General features: G+C 38.8%; 1 protein-coding gene across 6 annotated transcripts in view; it reads left to right on the forward strand.

The window, feature by feature from the left end:
• Window positions 1–23115, forward strand: part of PDE8B (phosphodiesterase 8B) — a gene marked incomplete at its 5' end in the record, with an annotated part of 95588 nt that overhangs the window by 50292 nt on the left and 22181 nt on the right. For 4 of the 6 annotated variants that reach the window (XM_079330194.1, XM_079330191.1, XM_079330193.1 and 1 more), the window contains 9 exons: window positions 5380–5439; window positions 9729–9919; window positions 11240–11299; window positions 13224–13281; window positions 17567–17655; window positions 20281–20359; window positions 20841–20981; window positions 22194–22282; window positions 22685–22745. In XM_079330194.1, the coding sequence (XP_079186320.1) occupies window positions 5413–5439; window positions 9729–9919; window positions 11240–11299; window positions 13224–13281; window positions 17567–17655; window positions 20281–20359; window positions 20841–20981; window positions 22194–22282; window positions 22685–22745 (795 nt within the window). The remainder of the gene's footprint in view (window positions 1–5379; window positions 5440–9728; window positions 9920–11239; window positions 11300–13223; window positions 13282–17566; window positions 17656–20280; window positions 20360–20840; window positions 20982–22193; window positions 22283–22684; window positions 22746–23115) is intronic. The other 2 variants (XM_079330192.1, XM_079330190.1) reach the window with 1 other exon arrangement.

The raw sequence follows: 23115 nt of genomic DNA on the forward strand, positions 1-23115 counted from the left end.
GAAGGCAAGGTTGGTGGGGAAGAAGGAGGTAGGAAAGAAAGTTGGGGCATAATGCTCCTTTTCAGACACAGGTCGCTGCAGAAAAGGATCTCAAAGGTCATGGGTGAGAGCACACAACAGGAGCTGGATTTCATCACTCATCACTCATCAGAGGTGAAAGTAGTCATGGAAGGAAGGGCTCTTCCTCTTGACTTTGTACTCCTCCCTTGTAAATTTCTCATTCTCTTATGTTTTAATTAGTTTTAACTAGGGGTATTGATATGGCCTGAGGCCAATTCTGCTTGCTTTTGAGAGGCAGAAGGACCAGATGTAGGTTTGTGAATGCTACCCTTGGGCTACACACAGACCCTGCCAAACTTACATGTCTTGTGGATTTGGGGTCCTGTGGATCTAGTATTTTCATGCTACATGCCTCAGTGTGTATTATCACACATGTTGTTAACAGCAACCACTTCTAAATGCATGTGTGTATTTTTCACCTCTGTATCTAACTCATGGTCAGGCTCCTGCTAGGAGTGCTTGCAGAGACTGCAGTGGCTGCACCAGCGACAAAACTTTATTTTTTCTAAGTAATATGTGTGTTTGCTCGTTGTTTTAAGGAAATAAAACAGCGTGACCTTGCAAGAACTTAAGAGCTGAGCTATCCAGCTATCTAATGCTCCTCTGTACACTGTGGAGAAGTGGCAGCCAGCTAGCAAGAGGGGAGCAGCTGGTGGAGCAGAGTGAGCTGGCAGCCCTCTAGTGGGGGCTAGGAAAATGAAGGGCACCAGCAGCTCAGGAAGCAGATGTAAAACTCAACTGGAAACCACAGGAAACCACAGGAAGGAAAATTTGGCAGGGAGGAAAAAAAAAAAACCAAAAAAAACAAACCAAAAACGGAAACGAAACAACAGCAACTACAGAACCCAACAGTATTTGACAACAAGGTGGCAGAGAGCAGTCCTTCCTGAAAGAGGGTTGCTGCAGCTGTGCTGGTGGGTGGAGAGGATAAAGAGGCAGTCAGTCAAATGAGTGAGGTAGGGAAAATGGTGGTGAAAAAGCTGGGGAGGTCAGACCAAAAAGCATCTAGCTCAGGACCAAGTTTCCAGCAGCATGAATGTGTACTGTAGGAGTGATTCATCCTACTTAATCTCTCAGCCTTTGCTAAATTATCATTTTGGGACTTTTTGACTCAGAGGTGAAAAGAACTCTTCAGTTTTCCCCAGTAAATCTGTCCCTTTGTAACACAAATTGCTAAACAGGTCAAGTGATACTCTGTAAGAGTCGAAGCTGACAAAGAAAGGGGGAAACCAAACCTAGGAGTTTTAAACTATACAAAAATGCTCATGCCTTGGAGTTGAATGGATCAGAAGTGATAAAAAACTAAAAGGAGAGAAAGATTGTGATATAGTTCTACTAAAGAAGACAAGAAAAGTGAAAAAAGGCAAAGAACAGAGGAGTGGAGCTTTGCTGAACAGTGAAAGGGAGCTGGGCAGCCCTGTCTGGTGTGCTGAAGCAGACAGAAGTGCAGGACACCAGCTCCAGGCCAAGGATGCTGGACAGCATCTCCCGGCCCTGCATCTCCTAAGGGAATTCATGCAAGACCAAGGTCAGGGTTGAAGTCATATATCAACCAGGCTGTGGACTGCAGTTTGGCCAGGGGCAAAAAAAAAACCAACAGGATTTGAGGTTGAAGATACTGGTATAATCAAACATGGAAATGGTAATAGCCAAGGAACAGGCTGAAGTGTTAGTCTTTACCAGTGGTGTTCATAGAGGAAACTGAGAAACTGAGCTGGAGGGAACTGTGAAAGAGCTCTGGAAAAGATGCAGAGATGTGGCCAAGGTAACACATGGCTGAGGTGAAAGCTGGGTCAAGAAGAGATTCCTGTTACCTGCTTGCAAAACCAAAGGGACAGATATCTGAAAGCACTCCAGAGCTGAATGAAGGGATGCACTAGGGAAAGGGGAGAGGACAGGGCAAAAGGGTGTCCAAAGGGACCTTGGCATCTGTGTGCTGCTTCTCAGCTGGCACATCCATCCTGAGCCTTTTCAGGAGGCTGAATTCACCAACACCTTTGCTTCACTGCTTGGCTGGCTCTAGCTGCTATTGTTGCTCTGAAGCAGCACAGAATTATGCAAGAAGATTTTGCCATACTAATTAGTCAACACTAATTACAGTGGCGTGTCGGTAATTATCGATGATTCATAAACTGCAAGGGCTGTAAGTCTGCAGCCATAATGGGGTAAAGACTTTTGTACTGGTGATTTAGAAAGGTGAAAATTCAATGAAGTAGTAAGTGCTATTTTGCCTAATGGCACTGCTATGATAGTAAGGTAATTGGTGATCACTTATTAACACCAAAGCATAAGAGCTAAGAAAGTGCTATTGACTTTTTCTAATTATTTGTTTCATAGCTGATTCCTGTGGAGATTGCTTAGGAGATTACAATAATACTGAAAATAATATTGGGCAGTTAAAAATGTTAAAAAAACCACATTTTTTCACTGTTTTTAAGCTTTTATTACTTCTAGGTAGTTATTTCTTTGCTTACAAGACAGTGTCTCTTCCTCTGCTCACTGAAATTGGGGATTTTCCCACTGGCCTCTTTGGAATCAGGCTCATCTCTGCATGTTTTACCAGAAAAGTCTGTTATGAGCTACACTAATTGATTTAGGTAGCAGATCTATTAGCAGTCCTTCCTGGCAGTCAGTCAAATAATGAGAGCTTTATTTAAATTGGAAATCATCAACAATGTGATATTCACTTAAGTGAGGAAATGAACAGAAGTATCGTCATGGTATCACTAATACACAATGTGCACATGGTCAGATTCTTCTGGTAATTCAGAAGATGTGGAATTAGCTCCTTCAGGCAAGTGAGACATCCGTAGAATATTTGTGAAGGCCAGGCACACATCATTATTTTTCTGCCTCCTTTAGCTGAGTTTTGACAGAGAAAAGTGAATCAGTTCACGTATACTCACAGCAGTTTGGGCATATAAATCCAAGGGTCTGATTCAGGTTGTAAAGCAAGACTCAGAACTTAAAAGACCAGAAGGGAGGATGTCAGACATAGTTTTTGCTGTATCTGATGAGAAGGTCTATTCATCCTTCCCATACTCAGGTTTATTACCAGTCTTAATTTGGCAGTCCCATCTGTTTCTGTGCATTGTGTAAGGAATGAAGTTGAGCATTTTAGGAACTTAAAGACTACACAAAGCAATCTTTCAGGTATGACAGCACCACTGAGCAGGACAGGGACATGTTCACATGTTCATCAAGGGTCTCCAATTTTCTGATTTTCACCTAGTTTTCCTGCTGTTAGGAAAGGCAGGAGCACCCTGAATCTGGAAGGGAGGGAGAAACTTTCTATTCAAGAGTTTTCTATTCATGAGGCTGACACAGAAACAGCCAGGAGAAAAACTCTGAGTCAGAGTGAGTGGATTATTTTGTTGCTGTTGTTTTAAGATAAAGAGGATAATAAAAGTGGCTAATCTATAAAGTAATCTCTGTAAAGAACTTGATAGACTAACTTGCATTGATCTCTGTCTTGGACACAGTTATTCCATTTTTGACAATACAGAGTGACTAATACTGGATGTCTTCTGAAGTGCTAGAAAGTGGAAGGCATTCATTTACAATGAAGGCATTCATTTACATTTCATTACAATGTGACTTCCCTGATATTTCCCTGGCATTAATAAGTGGATAATAAAATAAATATCTGTGTCCAAGTATACATGGATGTGTCTGTATTCTTCTTTTGTTGAAGAATCTCATGCTTTTGATCCACACATTCTGAGATAGTTTGAGCTATGTATTGTTAAAAAATACACTTTTGCTCTGAGACTGACTGAAGTCTGCTCTGTAGTCTTACAGATTTGTCTAGTGAGATTACTTCAAAACCTTTTTTTAAAAAAATCAAAATATACTCTGATAAAATATTTAAGAGTTTCCTTTTGAGTACCACTGGAGTGTGAATGTGCTGTTTTTCTCTTCTGGTTGGGGGGAATGGGAGTTGCAAGTTTTCAGAGAACTGTTTCTTTAACTTGCTCTTAACTCACGGTATGGTGAGTGCTAACTTCCATTTCTGTTCAGCAGTGCTGACTGGAACTCAGCTACATTCTGCTACAGCAGGAGCTCAAGTGGGAAGTGAAGCTTTTCTCTGGGAAAAGGAGAGGTTAACTACTCTTATATTGGGGGCAGTTTTTGCTTTGGAAAACAGTGGCAGGCTTTGTAGTTTAATCTTTTGGAGTAGTGCCCGTTACCACCTTCTGACGTACGTTGTAGGGCTGAGAAGAATCGATGCGCAGTGGTGCATGAAAGTCCAACGTGTCAATTGTAGCTATACATAATGCCACTGTCTCACATGCAGGCAAGGCTGTTAATGCTTAACACAGTATTGTACTCTCTAAAGAAAAGAATAGAATACCAGGAACTTCATCTGTTTCAAATGTTTATACACATTCCTTTGAAAAATACATTTTTTTAAGGATTAAGTGTTGCCTGTATAAAAGGCTCAAATTAATGAGCACCACAAATAAGGCTCCAGCATGCCAGGGAATGGCTTTGGAAATCTGCCTACTATTAGGGTTTTGGTCAGATTACATGTCTTGCATGGTGATTGCTTTAGCTCGCCTACACCTGGGACACCTGGGGTAACTGGTAACCAGGAAAGCAAAGAATCTGCCCTTTTGGAGATTGGTAACTTGCAACCAGTTCTCCAAATGCATGAACATATTCAGGGTTTAAAGACTCTTCTCATTAAGTATGTGCATCTGTGTGAGGACATATGTATTGTTCTGTTGCTTAACAACCTTCTGTAGCTAATGATCTGAACTGAAACAAATCGGTTGTGCACAGAAGTGTACTGAAATGTATCAAGACACAGAAAGTACTAACCTAGTCCAGTTCCTAAGAACTATAACAAACAAAGAAGCCACTGCCCACATGTACTGGCTTTCTTGCAGCAGATTTAAATTATGTGCTCTTATGTCTTCTGAAAATGTCATGGCTCGCATGGTAGTGATATTTTTACCTGAAAACTGAAGGCTATGGTTTTGGAAGACAACTTTAAACCTGCAGCCCAAACAAGTTCCCTTTTCTGAAAAGTCACTTATTTTCTTATCAATCCCTTTAAAACGTTATTATTTACAGTATGTCACAACACCTTCAACGAAAGTGCTGTTTTACATTCAAATGAGTAACTTGTGTCCAGAGATAAATAGCTTTCTGTAGTCTCCAGCAAAAGCAAGTCCTTCTATCTAACTTAGGCACTCTGTTGGAAAAGGAGAGAAGAGGAAATGTGTATTTCTTGCTTCCTTATTTAAAACCCTACCATATTTAACTTAAAAGGCAAATAAAACAAAAAAAAAAATCTTTATTTCTCTTCTTTAGCAGGCTTCAACTGCAGAAGTACAAGTTGGGCCCATGAGACTGACTCAATACCCAATTCAGGTAAGATGATCCTTCAGTTTCTGAGAGAGCCAGTTCAGTGTTAATAGGTGAAGAAATTAAGGTTCAGCCTCTATAGTTAAGTATAATACTTAAATTTCATTTGTACAAAGACTGTGAGATGGATAATGTATATTTTGTGTATCTGATTGCATGAGAAAAGAGCTGCAAGAAAATTAACTTGGTAAATTAAACTTTTCGATTTCCATTAACATCTCCTCAGTCCCTGTATCTGTCCTGGCAGTAGGAGTGTGTGTGTATGTGCATCAATCAGGAAAAGAGCTTTGTCTATGGATATTAGAAACTGGTCAGTTTTGATATACCAAAGATGAGTGCATCATGGAATTTAGGTATATGTTCAGTTTGCTGGGTTTTGCACAACAGGACAGAGAAGTGTTTTATAGACCACCAACCCAAGAAATCACACGACCTCCAACAAGACAGGTTCAGATTCAGCTAAGTAGCAACAACTCTCATCCATACATGCTTCTTTTTCTGTACATTTTGTTCCTGTGACAGTACAGATGCCAAGTTATTTTCTTCACCTTATACTGGATGTTGGAACTTTCATATTGTAGGAAATAGAATAATTATAGCCTTTAACATGGTTTTAGTCATACATAATTCATCTGAATTAATTTATGGGACAGTTAGATATGTAAAATACAGAGACATTTAGTGACCAGTCATCCTTTCTGTGAAAAGCCTGTGGAAGAAAGGCATTATAAAGCTTTCAATGTTTATGTTTTTACAACCAGTCTTAATGATGACTCGACCTGATGAAATTACTTGTTTATATTGTAATAAGACTGTGGAGCAGTGGCTTAAGGAGTAGAACCATCCTCCCTTTTGCATGGAATTTTAACATAGAAGTGTAGAACTTTTCACAGAAAAATGCTTTTAGATCATGTTCATCTTCAGAAAGACTAACAAGCTGATACACAACAAATACAAATAATCTCAGGGCTTTTGTCAGGATAGTACTTTGTAGAAATTTGATTTGCCCAAGGAAAAGTTGGATTGTTGTTGTTTTAAAAACTGACATTCTTCTTGCTATCTTTTCAGATGGGGGTGTTATTTTGTCCTTACATTTCACAACTGAGAATCTACGTAAGAAAAGAATCTGTCTTAAGCAGAGATCATTAAGTAAAATCATTAACTGAAGCATTTTCCTTAAGGATGTTACCATACATTAACTTATTTACAATTAAGTCAAACACTTTATGTAAACCCATCTGGTTTGTTTGTGGAAGAAGTCATGTTACCTTGGATAATTTGGCAAGTAATGCACACATCCACACGTTTAAAAAATGCGTGCTAATCTTACATTCCATTTTGACAATACAGTCATGTGTTTCTCTGTGCAGTGCAAACAGCTACAGAATATCACATTTTAAATGTCTATTTGTGGATGATTAATCACATTTACACAATTGTCTGAGAAGTTAAGTTCTGTTTGTTACAACAATTGCCACTGGGACTTTTCTTAGTGAAGTTCATTTTATTCTGGTGTGTTTCATGCTGTTATGGGACACCTGTGCCAACTTTGAAATGGCACATATTTGTTGTGTGAGAAGTGACCTCACTTGTGCCTGTGACCTGCCATAAACCATTTAATAGATTCTCCACTGGACTTCATGACCATATATGTCAGAGTAAAAATCTGGTTTAGTTTGTACAGAGTTGTGACCCAGGTGCTCCTGGCCTTAAGAGGCAGAAGGAAGAGTCCAAAGCAAAACAGCCAGCTCCAACCCTCCAAGCATTCCATATACAGCTTGCACAATTGCCTCACCTTTGTAGTAAGGCTTGAAAATAGGAATGGTTTGATGGCAGAAATGACCATGTTGAAAGTACAAGAAAACGTGGTTATTACAATTAGTGCATGTAAAAAAGGTATTGAATCCATTTGCAGAAATATTTAGTCATAAAAGTTTGAATGTTTTCCTATTCAAGTGCTGCATTTTCTCACCTTTTTAGGACACTTATTTGCTATTATCTCTTTCAAGCGTTGACACTGTGATCTTCCCTGACAAGCTGCCAATGAAGCAGATGATGCACAGCATTTTGCTGTTTCCTCATACCAATATAACAGGAGCCCCTCTGCAACTTTACTCAGCGATATTGTGTCTCTTCCACCTTGAAAGTCTCTTGCTGGGATATGATGATTTGAAAATAATTAAGTAACTTCTTAAGTTGCTCTAACTTTCTTTTTTCTTTTGGTAGCTTTCATGCAGCAAAAAAAAGCCTGTATAAAGGAACACAGATTGAATTTAAGTATTTCTTTGATCGTGTTGTTTATGTGGATTGTTATATTTTTGCCTTGACTTGAACAACATTGTTCAAATATATTTCTAGTTACAATATGTTTTGATCATTTATAGTAAGCTCCATAGGAATGTTAATGAGAAAGCATAGTAGTAATACTTTAAAACAACTTTTAAAGTTAATATTCTCTGAAGGATTTGTGTGCTGATAATTAGCTACCCTTGAGAGATTGGATGGTTTAATTAAGCTCCACTATTTTACAACTGGTAAATTATTGCATTTTGTCATTTTTTATTTCCAAACTGGGAGTGCTAAGAGAAGGAAAATTGCAATCAATGCACCACCTCCTTCCCCCTCAAATTTTCTTTCTGCATAATGTTTCAAACTAGGAACAAAATAAAAGTAATGGCAGCTGGAACCAAACAGAAGATTGTGTCAGACTCAGGACTTCACTCAGGAATTAGAAAATCTGCAGCTTGGCTACGTCACTGCTTTCCAGCACTTTGATGGCTGGGAAATAAAAATAGGGATGAGGAAGAAAGATAGCAGTTACCTTGGATGTTAAGTGTCAACAAACCAAATCTGCTTATTGATGACTGCAATCAAAAACCTTCCAATACATTGAAACATTTACAATCATAATATTTACAGAAATTCTGAGCATATAATTTTCTTCCACTGTTTAATGAAACTGACTGGTTGTCCTGTCACAGTAACAATGATTGCTTTTTTTATTGTCTAGAATTCAGCAATCCAGACAGTTAAAGATAAGAAGAAAGCTATTGTCACCTTTTCTAGCTTCTAGACTGAGGGTGCTGAAATTTATGCACCATAGCTGCATAAAGCAAGGTGGATAAAGGTTATTGAGCTTTCCTACAGGCATTTGGAGCATAATTTTTGCTGTTTTTCTTGAGCAGGTTGTTTCAGTAAAGTCAGGGGGAGAATTTTATTTCTGAAATGAACAGGATTTTGCTTTATACATGACTAGTCTCTGTCTGCTGACTTTCTGTGCAATCTTAATAGCTGTGGATAAACTTTTGACTTTTTGAGGCCTTCTTTTTCACAGTATTTTGCTCTAAATTAGCCCTTTTCTTCATCTGACACATAGGGCAGCATGGTTAGTAATCAGTTGCTGTGGTAAATATGTGCAACTGTAATGGGGAATGTCTGCCTGGCATTGGATGAATAAATCAGTGCTCATAAATCGTGCATTATGGGGATGAAAAATTTATTCTCTCTGAAAAACACTTTCTTTTACATGAGAAGCACAGAAATACAGCTGTTTTCAGCTTCTGTTCTGTGTGTCAGCCTGCAAACAAGCTTCCTGCAGCATCTCCTTGATCTTTAGAGTAGCACCTCAGGATGCTTCATTCCTGATCTTGTGTAAACAGTTCCTTAAGTGTTCAGTTGGAATTGTCTAAACTACTTCATATGCTTAGGGACAATTTTGTACAATTCATTTGGTAAAAAATTCTCACATTTGAGTATTTTGCCTCCTGCACATACCTGCTTGCCTGTTGCTCTTTTCAGCTTTAAAATAATACTGATTAATGCCATTTTTTGTGATCAAAGAAGAAAGAAGAAATAAAGGTGTGTTAATTTTTGCCCATGTCTTCAGGGGTGATAAATGATAATTAGGGCAGTTGCATTTCAGACAGTTCATTACAGTCAAAAGTGTGTGTAGTTGGGATGGCCTGATGAGAGTGGCAATGATGTTTGAACACTCTGGCTAGTTGCTGATTGAATTGGAACAGGAGCTAGGAAAAAATCATCATGTGGCAAGCTGGTTTTGTCCTAAATACCAGTCCTTGTTTAAAACAATTAACTATTGATTATCTATTAATGACCACTGTATCCATTAAAAAAGATGTACTACTGTATTGGTTGTTTTACACCCTGTGGTTTGAGCTTCCCACTTTAAAGCAGATTCAGTCTTCCAAAGGGCAGAAGTGTTTGCTAAGACTTGCTCCATGCAGAGGACTACTTTATTTGCTTAATGTGGTGCTGCTGTTTTCCATCCCCTGCAGGTTTTGCTGATCTTTGCAGAAGAAGACAACCAAAGCAATGGTTTCTGGTGGGCTTGTGACAGAGCAGGATACAGGTGCGACGTTGCCTGGACTCTGGAGTCAGCACTTGAATGTTTCCTGGATAAGCACCAGGAAATAATTGTTATAGATCACAGGAACTCCAAATATTTTGATGCAGAAGATATCTGCAGGTAACCTGAAGCTCCTTATGCTTCTCTTAAGCTTCAGAGTACACTGTATGAAACCAAACCAAAAATCCAAAAAACTGGGGGGAAAAGCCAATAAAAACAACAAACAAAAAATGAGCACCTAAAACTGTAGTAAAATGGAAGTTTGGGGACTGAGGACTGGAGGTTTGCATACATCTGTAAGAGAATAACAATATGAAAACTACACTATGCCGAAGCTGAACTGTAGAATTATCTCCAGGTTATGGGGCTTCTGTCAGAGCATAATCCAAAGCTCTTGTGAAACTATTCCCTGCTGTGGGTGCTGCTTCTTTCCTGGTTGCAGCAAAATCTGAAGCTGCAGACTTCAAAGGAATGTGTGTGTTTGTCCGCAAGGTCAGGCACTGCCAGTTCTTTGCAAAAGTTTGCATCACTCTTCTAGTCCACACGATTGTGTTTAAGCTGCTTGAAGATTACAAGTGTTCAATATTGGGATCCTTTGCTAAAATGCACTGTTTCAGCTGAAGCATAAATTTTGCACCATACTGTGCTTCTGCCATGAGCAGAATTTGCCATGTTTATGACAAGGGGCATTTTAATGCTCAAATACTTGTGCTGGTCTAAGTTCTTCTAAAAGACTAACAGATAAACAAAAAGATTGTTTATTCAGAATAGTGTGATATGAGTGGAAAACTTGTCATTTGCCAGTAAAACACAAACAGAATGTTCTTCTGATAGCTGGTCATATCTTTTTTGTTTTCTCACTAATATGCAACATGGTAACATTTTGTTTATGCAGTATTTAATAAACTGTAGTGTTTTGTAATTTGCTGTGCCCACTTTTCTTACTTTTATTCCTTGAAAGCACTTCCCACCCTCTAAACAAAATTTTGCAATGTCTAGAAGGACAGTGGTAGGTATGAGGGGAGGTATAGTTTCTTGTTTAAATTAGTCAAGAGCATTGAAGATGCTTTGCATGGACTGACCTTTATTGACTCACGCATTTGGGGCAGTCTGCCCCAGATAAGCTCAGCACACAGGAAAAACCTGTGCAAGGTCATAAGAGTAGATCTGAAAAGCTGATGTTTGTCCTCTGTGGTTTTGGAGCTTTTGCCTTCTTACCTATGAAGAATGCCTTCTTTGCATAGAGCAAAATGAGAAATCTGGTGGCAAAATGAAACCGGTTTGTCTAAATGGGGATAGTTAGGTTTGGCAGTGCATGATCACATTGTCCAGCCTCAGCATTGTCTTTCAGTCCTGGCTTCCATTTACTGTTTCAGTGAAGGTACTCAGAGCAGGATTGAGAAAGCATTCAGTGTAACTGAGAAATTTTTGTACCCTCAGGTCTATTCGTGCCACAGAGCTATCAGAACACACTGTAATACTTGCTGTGGTTCCACGCACGTAAGTATTTCTGGTTTGTGAAAGATTTTTATTCTACCCTGTAAGAACAGCTATTTAATCTATAAAAGTTATTTAATAAAAGAAAGAATCTTACTAGCAAGTCTTACAGAGTAAATGTAGTATTTTTCACCTGAAATGGGCTAGTGGTGTTTTATGTTTTATTTGAGTGTTTGATAACTTTCTTTTAGTGCCAACAAGTATTATCCCTGTCACCTTCATGATGGGTTGTATAGTAAGAAAGTCAGACAGATATGTGTTTTTTCTAAGAGAAAAGGAAAATAAAAATCCAAACTAGAAAGCTGTGCATTACTTTCTGAAGGAAATAACTAGATAAATAATAAGTTGTTGTTCACTGAACTGGGTGATAGGGCAAATTTTATTCCTTTTGATGATAAATTCACCAGAATGTTGTCCTTAAACCTTTATTCAGTAATTTATAACCCATGCTTTTAGGAAGAATTCTTACTGCCTCAAATATACATTTATCAAATACCTTCAAATAACCCAGTTAAAACTCCTACACACTACTGAATCCATTGCCATTTCTATTCATTTCCTCAACCAATTAACATATTAGGAAACAGAGTGGCAGGAGAGCTATTACTGAAAGATTTGAAAATCAATTAAATGTGCTGCTGAACAAGGTTTTACAACTCAGCTTCACCTGTATCTTAATAACATGTTCTTAGATTATTTCTCATAAAATATCACAGAATGTCTTTTGTCTTCTTCATACATTTTTTCCCATCTCCTTCTGTGTATGTAAAGAGATACAGACTTCTCTGGAGGACGTGCCAGGTTTGCTGTAGGAATAACTATCAAGCTGTAAAAAAGCTGCAAATTCCTATAATCAGAGACTGTAGCACCAACTTCTGTAACAGTATGATTTTATGTATGTTTTTAAGGAAAAACTCTTCTCATGAGCCCATTATGTTTAGAGAACCATGTCAGATTCATGCCATCTAGTGCCTAACGTGTTGTGTCCCCTTATAGTAAAAAATATACCAGCCCTGCTTAATGTCTGTATCAATTACCTGGACAAGCGGTTGAGTGCAGCCTCAGTCAGTTCACAGGTGGCACCAAGCTGTGTGGGTTATTGATCTGCTGGAGGGCAGGAAGGCTCTGCAGAGGGATCTGGGCAGGCTGGATCATGGCTGAGGCCAGTGGTGTGAGGCTCAACAGGGCCAGTGCTGGGTCCTGCCCTTGAGTCACAACAGTCCCAGGCAGTGCCACAGGCTGGGACAGAGAGGCTGGAAAGGACCTGGGGGTGCTGGTGGCAGCAGCTGAACATGAGCCAGGGTGTGCCCAGGGGCCAAGAAGGCCAATGGCATCCTGGCTGGATCAGCAATAGTGTGGGCAGCAGGAGCAGGGCAGGGATTGTCCCCCTGTCCTGGGCACTGCTGAGGCCACACCTCGAGTGCTGTGTCCAGCTCTGGGCCTGAGTGCAAGAGAGACACTGAGGGGCTGGAGTGAGTGCAGAGAAGGGAATGGAGCTGGGGCAGGGTCTGGAGCACCAGAGCTGTGAGGAGCAGCTGAGGGGCTGGGGGTGTTTATCCTGGAGAAAAGCAGCCTCAGGGAGCCTTTGTTTCTCTCTACAAGTACCTGAAAGGAGGGTATACCCAAGTGAGTCTTTTCTCCCAAGCAGCAAGAGATCTAACAAGAGGAAATGGCCTCAGGTTGTATTAAGAGAGCTTTTCATTGAGCATTAAGAAAAATTTCTTCCCTGAAAGAGTTGCAAGCATTGGAACAGACTGCCTGGGACAGTGGAATCACCATCCCTCAAGGTATTTAAAAGATATGTGGTTGTGGCACTTGAGAAGTGGTTCACTGGTGGGCTTAGTACTGCTGGGTTAAAGGTTGAACTTGATGATCTTAGTCTTTTACAACCTGAATAATTCTGTGGTTCTGTGGTTTTGTTTTGTAGATCTGCTGACCAAGAAGAGACTTCTGTTCTCCCTCTTCTTGATGCAGGCTTTGATAGGGTATGTATAAATTGCCTATGTAATACAGAAAACATAGTAACTTCATAAATTACAGACATATCTGCTACCTCAAATTGAAAATTACACATTCTCTTCTGTCAGAAGTTTATTGATAAGAAACTAGTGGCAGTTGATTTAGTTTTATTTTCAAGAGTGTATTCCAGAGCATATGAAACGAGAAGTGCTGTGATCTAGCAAGTGCTTTCAGAATAGCAGCTGCACTGAGATTACCTTTGTTTGGTCTGGCTGGGTAGTGGGTGGGTTTTGTTTATGATTGCACTAAGAAACAAGGGTGGGAGACTGATTAACATATTGCAGCATGCTGGCTCCTCACCCAGGCCCCTCTGTGTGTCTCAGGCTGCTCAGATGTCTCTTCTAGAGGGACTACAAATCTGGTCTGGCCTGTGATGTGAAGATTAATTTTTTTCCCCCATTATGTCTGGTTTGCACCAGTTCTTCTCAGTACAGAGTTAGAGACAATCCTGTACAAACAGCAGGAAGGAAGATAACTGCTCATACTGTTCTTCCAAAGCCTTTGTAGGAGAGAGTAGAAAGGCAGAAGTTCTCAGCTCTGAAAATCCAGTTTGCTTCCCACTCCTAGTCTTTGTGTGAGTGGCTTTGGATGGATATTAATGTAATGTTACTCTGAAATAAACCAGCTGTACTTTTTAAGTTAGCCATTCAGAAGGAAGGATGTGTACTTAAGCAAAAGAAGCACATCTGGAGCTAGAATGAACTGTATATATTTTCATATATAGATATATATAAATTAACAGTAGTAAGGAAAATCCGAAGAGATGGAATTAACCCAGGCAAACCCTCATTCTTCTATGCTCATACTGAGTCCAGTGTCTGAGCTAATTCATATTCAGCCCAAGTTTGTTTATACAGCAGAAAACGAATCAGAATTTACCATTTTCAGATGATCTCCCAAAAGAAGTGGTATAAGATCTTGCCTGCACTGTAAGGGTTTTGTGGGGGTAATGCATTTCTAAAGCACTTAGATGCTCTGAAAATTGGAAATGTGAGAAAGGTCAGCCCAAGAATGCCAGTCCTTTATTAGTGTAGCTTCCCTCTCTCTCTCTCCCTCTCTCTCTTTCTTTCTCTCTCTCTCTTTCTCTCTGGCTTTCATATTTTTCAAAGGAAAAAATAAAAGTTTATTACTTCTCAGCTCTAGTTTTCCTTTGAACACAATGCAGGGCAATGTGTTCTGGAAGCTAGATTAAAATTGTAGGTGTAGTACCAAGTGAAGTCAGAGGAGACTGGATGGCTGTGAGACATGGCTCAGTGGTACTCTCTGATTTGGAAGGAAAAATCTTTTTGCACCTGACAAGTGTGCTAACTACTGTCTCTTGCTGTCCCGAATTTACCAGAGAGCTTGCATAATGTAGTAATTCCCTACTGGAATTATTTTCAAGACTTTAAAACACATCTGATGTCAAAGTTTCTATTTTTGCTGTGGGGTGGACATAGGAATTCTTTTTGCTTGGATGGGGATCAGTAGGGACTAAATCCATTACCACATGATGATTTAAAAATACGCCTCCTCAAACAGAGAGGTGGCATTTGCAGAGAGTCTCTTACTCAGCAGCAAAAATGGAATTTATTTTTGGAAAATTGCACCTGTTTAAATCGTAAGTTTTTCTTCATGCTGACTTATTTCTGGTTTTTCTTCCTTCTTCTCAAGAAAGTCTACTTTATCACATCTGGTTATTCTTCTATATCATTAACAGCTTTTGTGTTCATTTATTAATCCTGCTGCTAATCCAGTACATTAATTATGCTGAATTTTTTTTTCCTCTCAACCTCATAAATCTAATAGTGGTGGCCTACTTAGGATGGGCTAATTTGAATAAGCAATTCAGTTTCCTGACTGATTTTTAGCTATAATTTAAATCAGCAAACAGGGGATTTAATGTTTGCAGTTACTGAATTACAACCTTGTCTTAGTATTTCAAACATCTTTTCCTTAACAAATGTTGATTCTCATTGACCAGATACTATTAAAACTTTCTGGATTGTAATAAAAGAAGTCTTTAATATTAAAACTAATTCTTATTGCTAAGCAAAAAGAAGGATGCATTCCTGCTAGCTTATAACTCTTCTGGCTTGTACTAAGTTCTGTATAGAACAACAGTGGCATCCCCTTAGGATGAAGTTAAAGGTAATTTAAGAGTATGTGTTGCTTAAATCAAAATGTACTGCATAAATATGAAACCTTTTTAAAAAGTTTTGTCTGTCTTCCAATATCTGAGAGTTCAGAGATCTTCTTATTCCTGTGTCACATTAGAAGCAGAGATTAGAAAAAGAAGTGCTTCCTGCTGTTTTTGTGTCCCAGATGAATTCTCAGTTTTGATTCAGCTAGAGAATGACCAGCATCATCACTATCAACTTAGATAAAGTGATTCTGTACATCTGAAGAAGACTGTACAGCAGTTAAGAGCTTGGTTAGCACTTTGATAAGCTGCAATTCTTGATTCTTAACAAAAGATTTGTGCCAAGAGTACTGTCAGTGAACAGCAGTGCTTATTTTTTTCAGTAAAACACACTACAGTAAAATACAGTTTTTAAAGAGCTTTAGTATATTCTAGTAAGTCTATTTCATAAAATAGGTTGCCATCATGGATAATTTTATATTATTGATAGACTTGTTCTTATTGTCTTAAATTTAGCACAAATGTATTTTAATATTTAAAAGAGCACCCTAAAACTGAAAATCTAAGTCTACACTGCTGTAGAAGAGAAGTTTGTTTGCAGGCAGTTTTATATGCAGAAACACAGCATTGTTTGCACCTTTGCTTCTGCCAACTTGACATTGTACCTTTTGTTTTCCCATGCATTCTGTAGCGTGTGAAGTGAAGGTTCCACAAATACTTTAAGATCTTGCCATTAAGGAGTGGAACAGAGCCATGTCAACAGTTGTTTTTAATTTTACTTTTTTTACGTTTTGCTCACAACCTGGAGTTAAGCCACTGGTCTCCAAAACACAGTTTTTCATACAGGACAGAAGCAGATATTTCTTGGAAACTATTCTTTGGAGGTTTGCATGTTGACTGGACTGTGCATGCAGCTGTGCTGTGAGAACTAGTGACAACACAGGGCATTTCCTATGATAACTAAAGTCAGTGCATGTGGTTGATCAATAAACTTTAACTGAAGTCAGAGTCTACTTCTTTAGTAGCAACATAAAATTTCTGGTTTCAGGAGGCCCACGTACATGACCTTTCAGACCTAACAGAGAAAGAATATTCTCTCCTGTCTGGAGTAAAGGGTTTTTTTCACTGTGGTCAGATGCTTCTTGCTTATATACTGTTGTGCACTTCTAAATTCACAGTGGCAGCTCAGTGAGATTACTTAGGAAGCAAAGTTACTTCACATTCGGAGCTTTAGCTGCAGTATTTGCTTGGAAACAAATGCCAAATATATTTTTCTTTCTTCCTTTTTTTTTTTTAGCATATGTGTTTTATGTCTCTAAGGTTTTCCATTTCCAGTCTGAATTAGGGATAGATATTCAAAAATAAAACATCAAGGCAATACTGTTTTTCATGAGACTGTGTTTGGGGATTTTGTAGAGTAGCTGTTGTCTTGCTAAACCAAATGGGAAAATCCAGTAAAGGCTTTAGCATATTTTTATATACTTGCTTTGTATTTAGGTATTTGTGTTGTCTGAAAAACTAGAAACTGATTTCTGAGGAAAAGATCATTATGCACAACACAAAACGTACAACAAAATTTTATTTCTACCAGAAAAGAAAGTGTGATTGGAGTTGGATGGGACTTCTAGAGGTCATCTTGTCCAACATCCCTGCCCAATTAGAGCCCCCTAAAGCAAGTTGTCCAGGACCATGCCACACGGTTTTGAACATCCCTGAGGATGGAGATTCTGCAACCTCTCTGGGCAACCCATGCTCAGGTCACCCCCACAGGAAAAACAAATGCTGCCTGATGTTCAGGCTCCCTGAAACTCCTTTGTTCCTGTTTGTGCCCATTGCCTCTGCTCCTGTCACTGGGCACCACTGGATAGAAGCTAGCTGTGTCTTCTTACAGTCCCCCTTCAGATATTTATCTGCCTTTATATGTTCTCCACTTCAGCATTCTCCTTTTCAGGCTGAGAAGTCCCAGCTCTCTTGGCCTGTCTCACAGCAGAGGTGCTTAATCACCCCTGTGGGCCTTTGCTGACCTCATGCCAGCTCTCTTTAAGAAGTTAAAGCTTTAGATATAGAAACAGAAATAACAGTTTAAAAACATTCCAGCCTATTTCATGCACTTTTGATTTGTCTTCCAGCAATTCTTGGAGAACAGCAGCGTAACTGCTTGTTACAATGAACTGGTTCAAATAGAACATGGGGAAGTACGATCTCAGTTCAAATTACGGTATGTACAAGTGTGAGAAGCTGCAAACATCAACCTCTTGGTCTAAATAATTGTATTATGCTACTTTTCTGCTTCTTCCCAGCTATGCATATGTGTGCCTTGCATCTGTGTGTTTACTACACTACACTTTCAAATTTCCTCCTTCTGTTACTTCCTAAAGGATGAACTCAGTGCTTTAAGTAACTGAGAAATCTTGGTCAATATAGGTGTGGGCTGCAGATTTACATGATGGTGAAACTTTAAAAAGTCATTCTTAATCTCATATGTCTGAACTTTCATATTTGAAGGCTTGAACTGAATGCAATCTTGCTTCAGCTCTGAGTTTTTATTTTCTTACTTGGCCAAGACTTGGCAGAGCAGGAGCACAGTTTTATGTTACTGAGAAGTAAATTATGTTCATTCCCATATGCACTTTTTCTTTAATGTGACTAATTCTACATTTAATAAAGGTTCTTTTGCAGGCATGTAGATGTTTTTGCAATACAACCATATGAAACTCTAGGAAAGAAATGCAGAGAAGGAGCTGTTATCTATGTGACGTAAATCAGTTCCAGTTCCATCTACAAAAAATAGTATCAGTTTTCTACAGGTTTCAGTGTCTCTGTTTAAGAAGATTATTTTTTCTAAGATTTTCTTTGCAAACTGATTTGCAAAGTGATTTCACATTTTAAGTGATTACATATTCATGCATGCAAACAGCAATTATAGTAAAATTTCAGGGAAAAAAATTGAATTTTCATTTATACAATTTTAATAGTTGTTTTCCTAAACTCAACAGGAATGTCTTCTCCTTACCTCTGTCTTATTAGGCAGATCTCATTAAAAACTAATCAGAACTGATACAGGTTATGATATTCAGGTATAATTTTTTTTTTTCATTTGTGTAGTTTAATTAAATGGGGAAAAGGGTGTTGCACTGCACATCTGTGCTGCTTGTTTTCAGTCTGTGGGTCTTCTATACAGCTTTGTAAAAGTGAAAGTGAAGAGAATGCAGTTGATAAAATTAAACTCAGGATATGTCACATGTTCAGGCACAAGAGAAATGTGATGAAAAAGTAGCACCAGTCCCAGAAAGCAGTAGATGAGGTCATGTCAGTGGTCAGAAGTGGCTTTCCATTCCTAGCACAGACTCTTCTTTTCCACCCAGCTGGTTCTGGTTTGAAACTTGGTTGGACATCTGTGTGCTCATTAAAGGGGATATGGGCCATTTAAACTTGTAATTTTGCTGGCGTGCTTGCCAGATCAAATGAAAATACTAAGGCTTGAATAGTGCAAACATAGCTGTGTGGTTTTTTACAGAAAGTCTGTGTAATTACATTTGTTAGCAGCTGATGTACCAGACAGGCATCTATCACTGAGACAAATTAGTTCCTTCACACAGCACAAAATCACACTTGGGAACCAGTTTGAATTGCTAGAAAATCACATATAAAATTACACTCCAAGCTCCTTTTATTATGTGAGCAGAAGCCCTTGTGTCATCTTCTGTATAAAGTACCTTTTTCCTACAAATCTTCATCCACATGTCTGTGTTTCTTTGTATGACTCTTCATGTATCCTATTTTGTTTTGAGTTACTTCCACAATAATCAAAAGTAGCAATGTCCTGTATTTCTTAATTCTCCAGCCAGTGTCACTAACTCAAGCCTTACTATGCAGCCTGGAAACAAGATGTTCCTTTTAGGTAATAACTGTGCAAGAATGGTTACGCACGGTGCATTTTGCTCCCTGCAATGAGTTATATAAAAGATAATTAGGTAGTCTTCAGACCAAATCAAAGATAAGCTACTGACATCTATCAAAGCAAGTATGCTTGAGTTGTTTCTTCTAGAATTCATTCTTCCTGGCCATGGTAGGGTCTTGGAACTACATGATCTTCATGTCCCTTCCAACCCAAATTATTCTATGATTATGTGATTCTATTTTTCCTCAGTATTAGAAGCCTATATTAACATTATTGCCATCTTCTGTAAATCATAATTTAAGCAATTTGAATTCTGCAGCAAGAAGGTATGGCTTTTGTTTTCCTGCATTAATTCAAGGATAGCCCTGAAAAAAGTGGGTAACATCTGGGTCCTGAAAGATCAGGAGGTGCAGTAATCAAGCCACTGCATTATTACATAGAAGAAGGAAAATTGATATTTTTTTGGACTAGAATTTTGAGATGACTCAAACTGTTTCCTTTAACTGTGTTGTATTACAGTTTCTTTGGTAGTGCCAATGCATTTGCTGTATTGAAAACTTTATATATATCTGCTGTCATGATTTTTGTGTTCCCAATCTTAAATGATCACAAAACTTTCTGATGTAATAGTAATTGTTATTTTTACTGCTAATTGTTAGTTCCTGCTGTTCTGAGCATGTGTGTAGATGCAAGCATATTATTAAGATGCTGCAGTACCTATGAGCACTTTTACAATGTAATCTGCAGTAAAAGCACGTTAATAACAGGGATGTCTGAGGCTGGAGTTCTGAAAAAGTCATAATAAAGATAGTGACATGGTCTAGTCAAAATAACCGCTACTTTGTGGTTCATCTATCACTAAGTACAATTTAATAATGTATTTATAGTGAACAAAATGTTCTAACAATAAAACTAATTGTGCTAATCATTTGCTACTTTCAGGGCTTGTAATGCAGTGTTTACAGCATTAGACCATTGTCAGGAAGCTGTAGAAATAACCAGTGAAGATCACGTCATTCAGGTAGGGGGGGAAACGTTAACTATTTTACAGAATTTGAAAAGAGGAACCTCAAAGAGATCTTGGCTCAGTAGTTCCTGTTCTGTATCAATATTTTAGTTTTGTTACCCATTAAAAAGCCTTGTGCAATGAACTGCTTAATTTCTGGTTGGTGCACACCAAAGCCTGCTGAATTTTTAAGACTTTTCCTTCTGTAACTTCATTTAGATGATAATTTTCAGTAATGTTGTTTCTGGTAAAATCGGCATTAGTTCTTTTTCTGTGACTTCTAATACATTACATATTGCCTTCTCTGTTCAGCTTCTTACTTGAATAAACATGTTATACCATTACATAGTATTTCTATATGAGAAACACTGAACTGTAGGAGTATGTGGTTGGGGCTTTTGCATATAACTTGTCACACTTTGATACTTATATATAACTTACTAGCCTTTAAATAAGTTACTTTTGACATTGTCCTAAAGTAGATTTGTTTCGGCAGTATGTTAATCCAGCCTTTGAACGGATGATGGGTTACTGCAAGGGAGAACTTATTGGCAAGGAGCTCACTGAACTACCTAAAAGTGAGAAAAACTCTGCAGATCTTTTGGACAACATAAACACATTTATTAAAAAAGGAAAGGTAAGCAAATAAAACAAACTCATGTGAAATTGCTATGGAGTTCTATTCTGATTTGTTTGGGGTTTTTTTTCTGTAGATTTAAGAACACAAGATGTGTTCTTCATGAGTACACATATAAGACCAGAATTCTGTTTCTCAGATGTCTAAGCACAACAGCCCTGCCACAGACAAGTGACTACATATTTCATTCGCTTTAGTTTTAGGATCTGGCTGAACTCCTGCTGATTTGCTGGCTTAAGATCAGTATCAGAATGTTTTCTGTTTCTGTTTTGCTTAGAGCCCATGGAGCTTTTGTTAGGTGGAATGTAACAATTTGTCCCCCAGTCAGTCTCTCAGGTGGCTGAATCATCCAACCAAAATGTGTAACTTCTGTCAAACAGCCGAGCCTTCACTGACTGCATACTTAAAGCACCAAAATGTATTGGCACCCAGTAGGATGCCAATTGCTTTCCCAATGTCTATAGTTAGAATATCTGCAGTGCACTGTGAGCTCCAGTCCCTGCAGCAATGGGCCTGGCAACACGTTCCCCTAATACATGCAACAGTCTCTTATCCCATCTCCCCTGGGCTGCAGAAGTACCTGTCGCCCTTCCCTGTCTCACATTCAAGACCTTTGGGGAGTTCTTGAACCTTTGAGTCACATCCAGCAATGATCTGAGCTTTGTGAGTCACTGTCTGGAGTTGTTTGCAGGCTCACCTTGGTTCATTAGCAATACCTACAAGACACTCCTGCTGTGCTCCTCCTCATTTATATGGGCTGCCCAGCAGCTAGCAGTGTCTGCTCAAAGCCAAATGGTGCTTGGCACAGGGCTCATTTTTGCTTTTGCCAAGGGAAATCCTCTAATGTGTTGCAGTCATTGCTCCTTATGGTGGCACCTAGCAAGAATGTCTATCATCTCTTTAAGTAGATGATACCTATAGTTCCTTGAAAATTGGAAAGGTCCTTGTAAAAAATAACTTCTCCCAAGTGGAACATAATTATACTGTCCTTATGTTAGTTAAAGGTGCTGCTCCTCTCCATTGGGTGAATAGCTGCTCGCTTGCTCTCTCTGTGTAATACTTAAGAGTACATCAATTTTATACAATTTTTGACAATTCAACCATCAAATAAAAATAATAATTCAGTACATAAGGACTATGCAGTGATAAACGAATATTTGACTGCAAGCTGTGTATGCTCAGATGCTGTCTCTATTTTGTGTGTTTCTTTAGGAATGGCAAGGAGTTTACTACGCAAGAAGAAAATCAGGAGACAGTATCCAGCAGCATGTGAAGATAACACCTGTGGTTGGTCAAGGAGGGTAACTAACTTGTCCGGAACATAATTGCTTTCTGGGTTTTAGGGCCTTCTCTCTGCTTTCTGCATCTGTAAGTTTGATATGAACCTCCACCAGGCAACCCCCATGTTTGTGTGTGTGCTTGTACATGTTCCCACCTTCCCAATTTGGAATGGACACGTTGCCAGATTCAACTCACAGACATGCAGGAAAACTCCTGGACCAACAGAAGGATCAGATATCCTGGGACAAAAGTCTCAATGTTATGCTGAAGGAGTGCTTGTCACCTAGTTGTCTTGCTGGTGTTTGGCTTATTATCTGTTTTCCTGAGGGTTTGGAAATCTCTCCTTTCAAAAATAGTAATGTATCACTTCACTTTTCTCTTTACAATTTGATATGGTAACAAGTGATTATTTCTGTTGCTAGGAAAATAAGACACTTTGTGTCCCTCAAAAGGCTGCATTGTACCAATGAAAACAACAAACAGGTATTGTATTTCATTCATGTGATAATTTTCATAGCTTTTAGTGAACTGATATTTTTTGGTTTATAAATTTTTCCAAGAAGATGTGATCTGTATTGTCAATGAGATTCTCACTGATTGTTGGAACAAGCAAGAAAAGGTCAACATTTGTATGCATTAGTCTCTGTTTGTAGGACTCCAGAGTAGAGGAAGATAATCTTTCATTTTCTGGAGCATGCATATGACAGTTGAGTCCATGTCACTGTGGAGCAACACAGAATGCAGTTCAAAGGGAGTCCAGCCCTCCTCTGTAGAGCTCTTTTTGCCAGCCTGATCTGGTGTGTTTATGTTTGACAATGTGTGGTACTTCCATGAAGTGTGGCCCTCATGCTGG

The sequence above is a fragment of the Erithacus rubecula genome, assembly GCF_903797595.1.
Source record: "Erithacus rubecula genome assembly, chromosome: Z".
NCBI lineage: Eukaryota > Metazoa > Chordata > Aves > Passeriformes > Muscicapidae > Erithacus > Erithacus rubecula.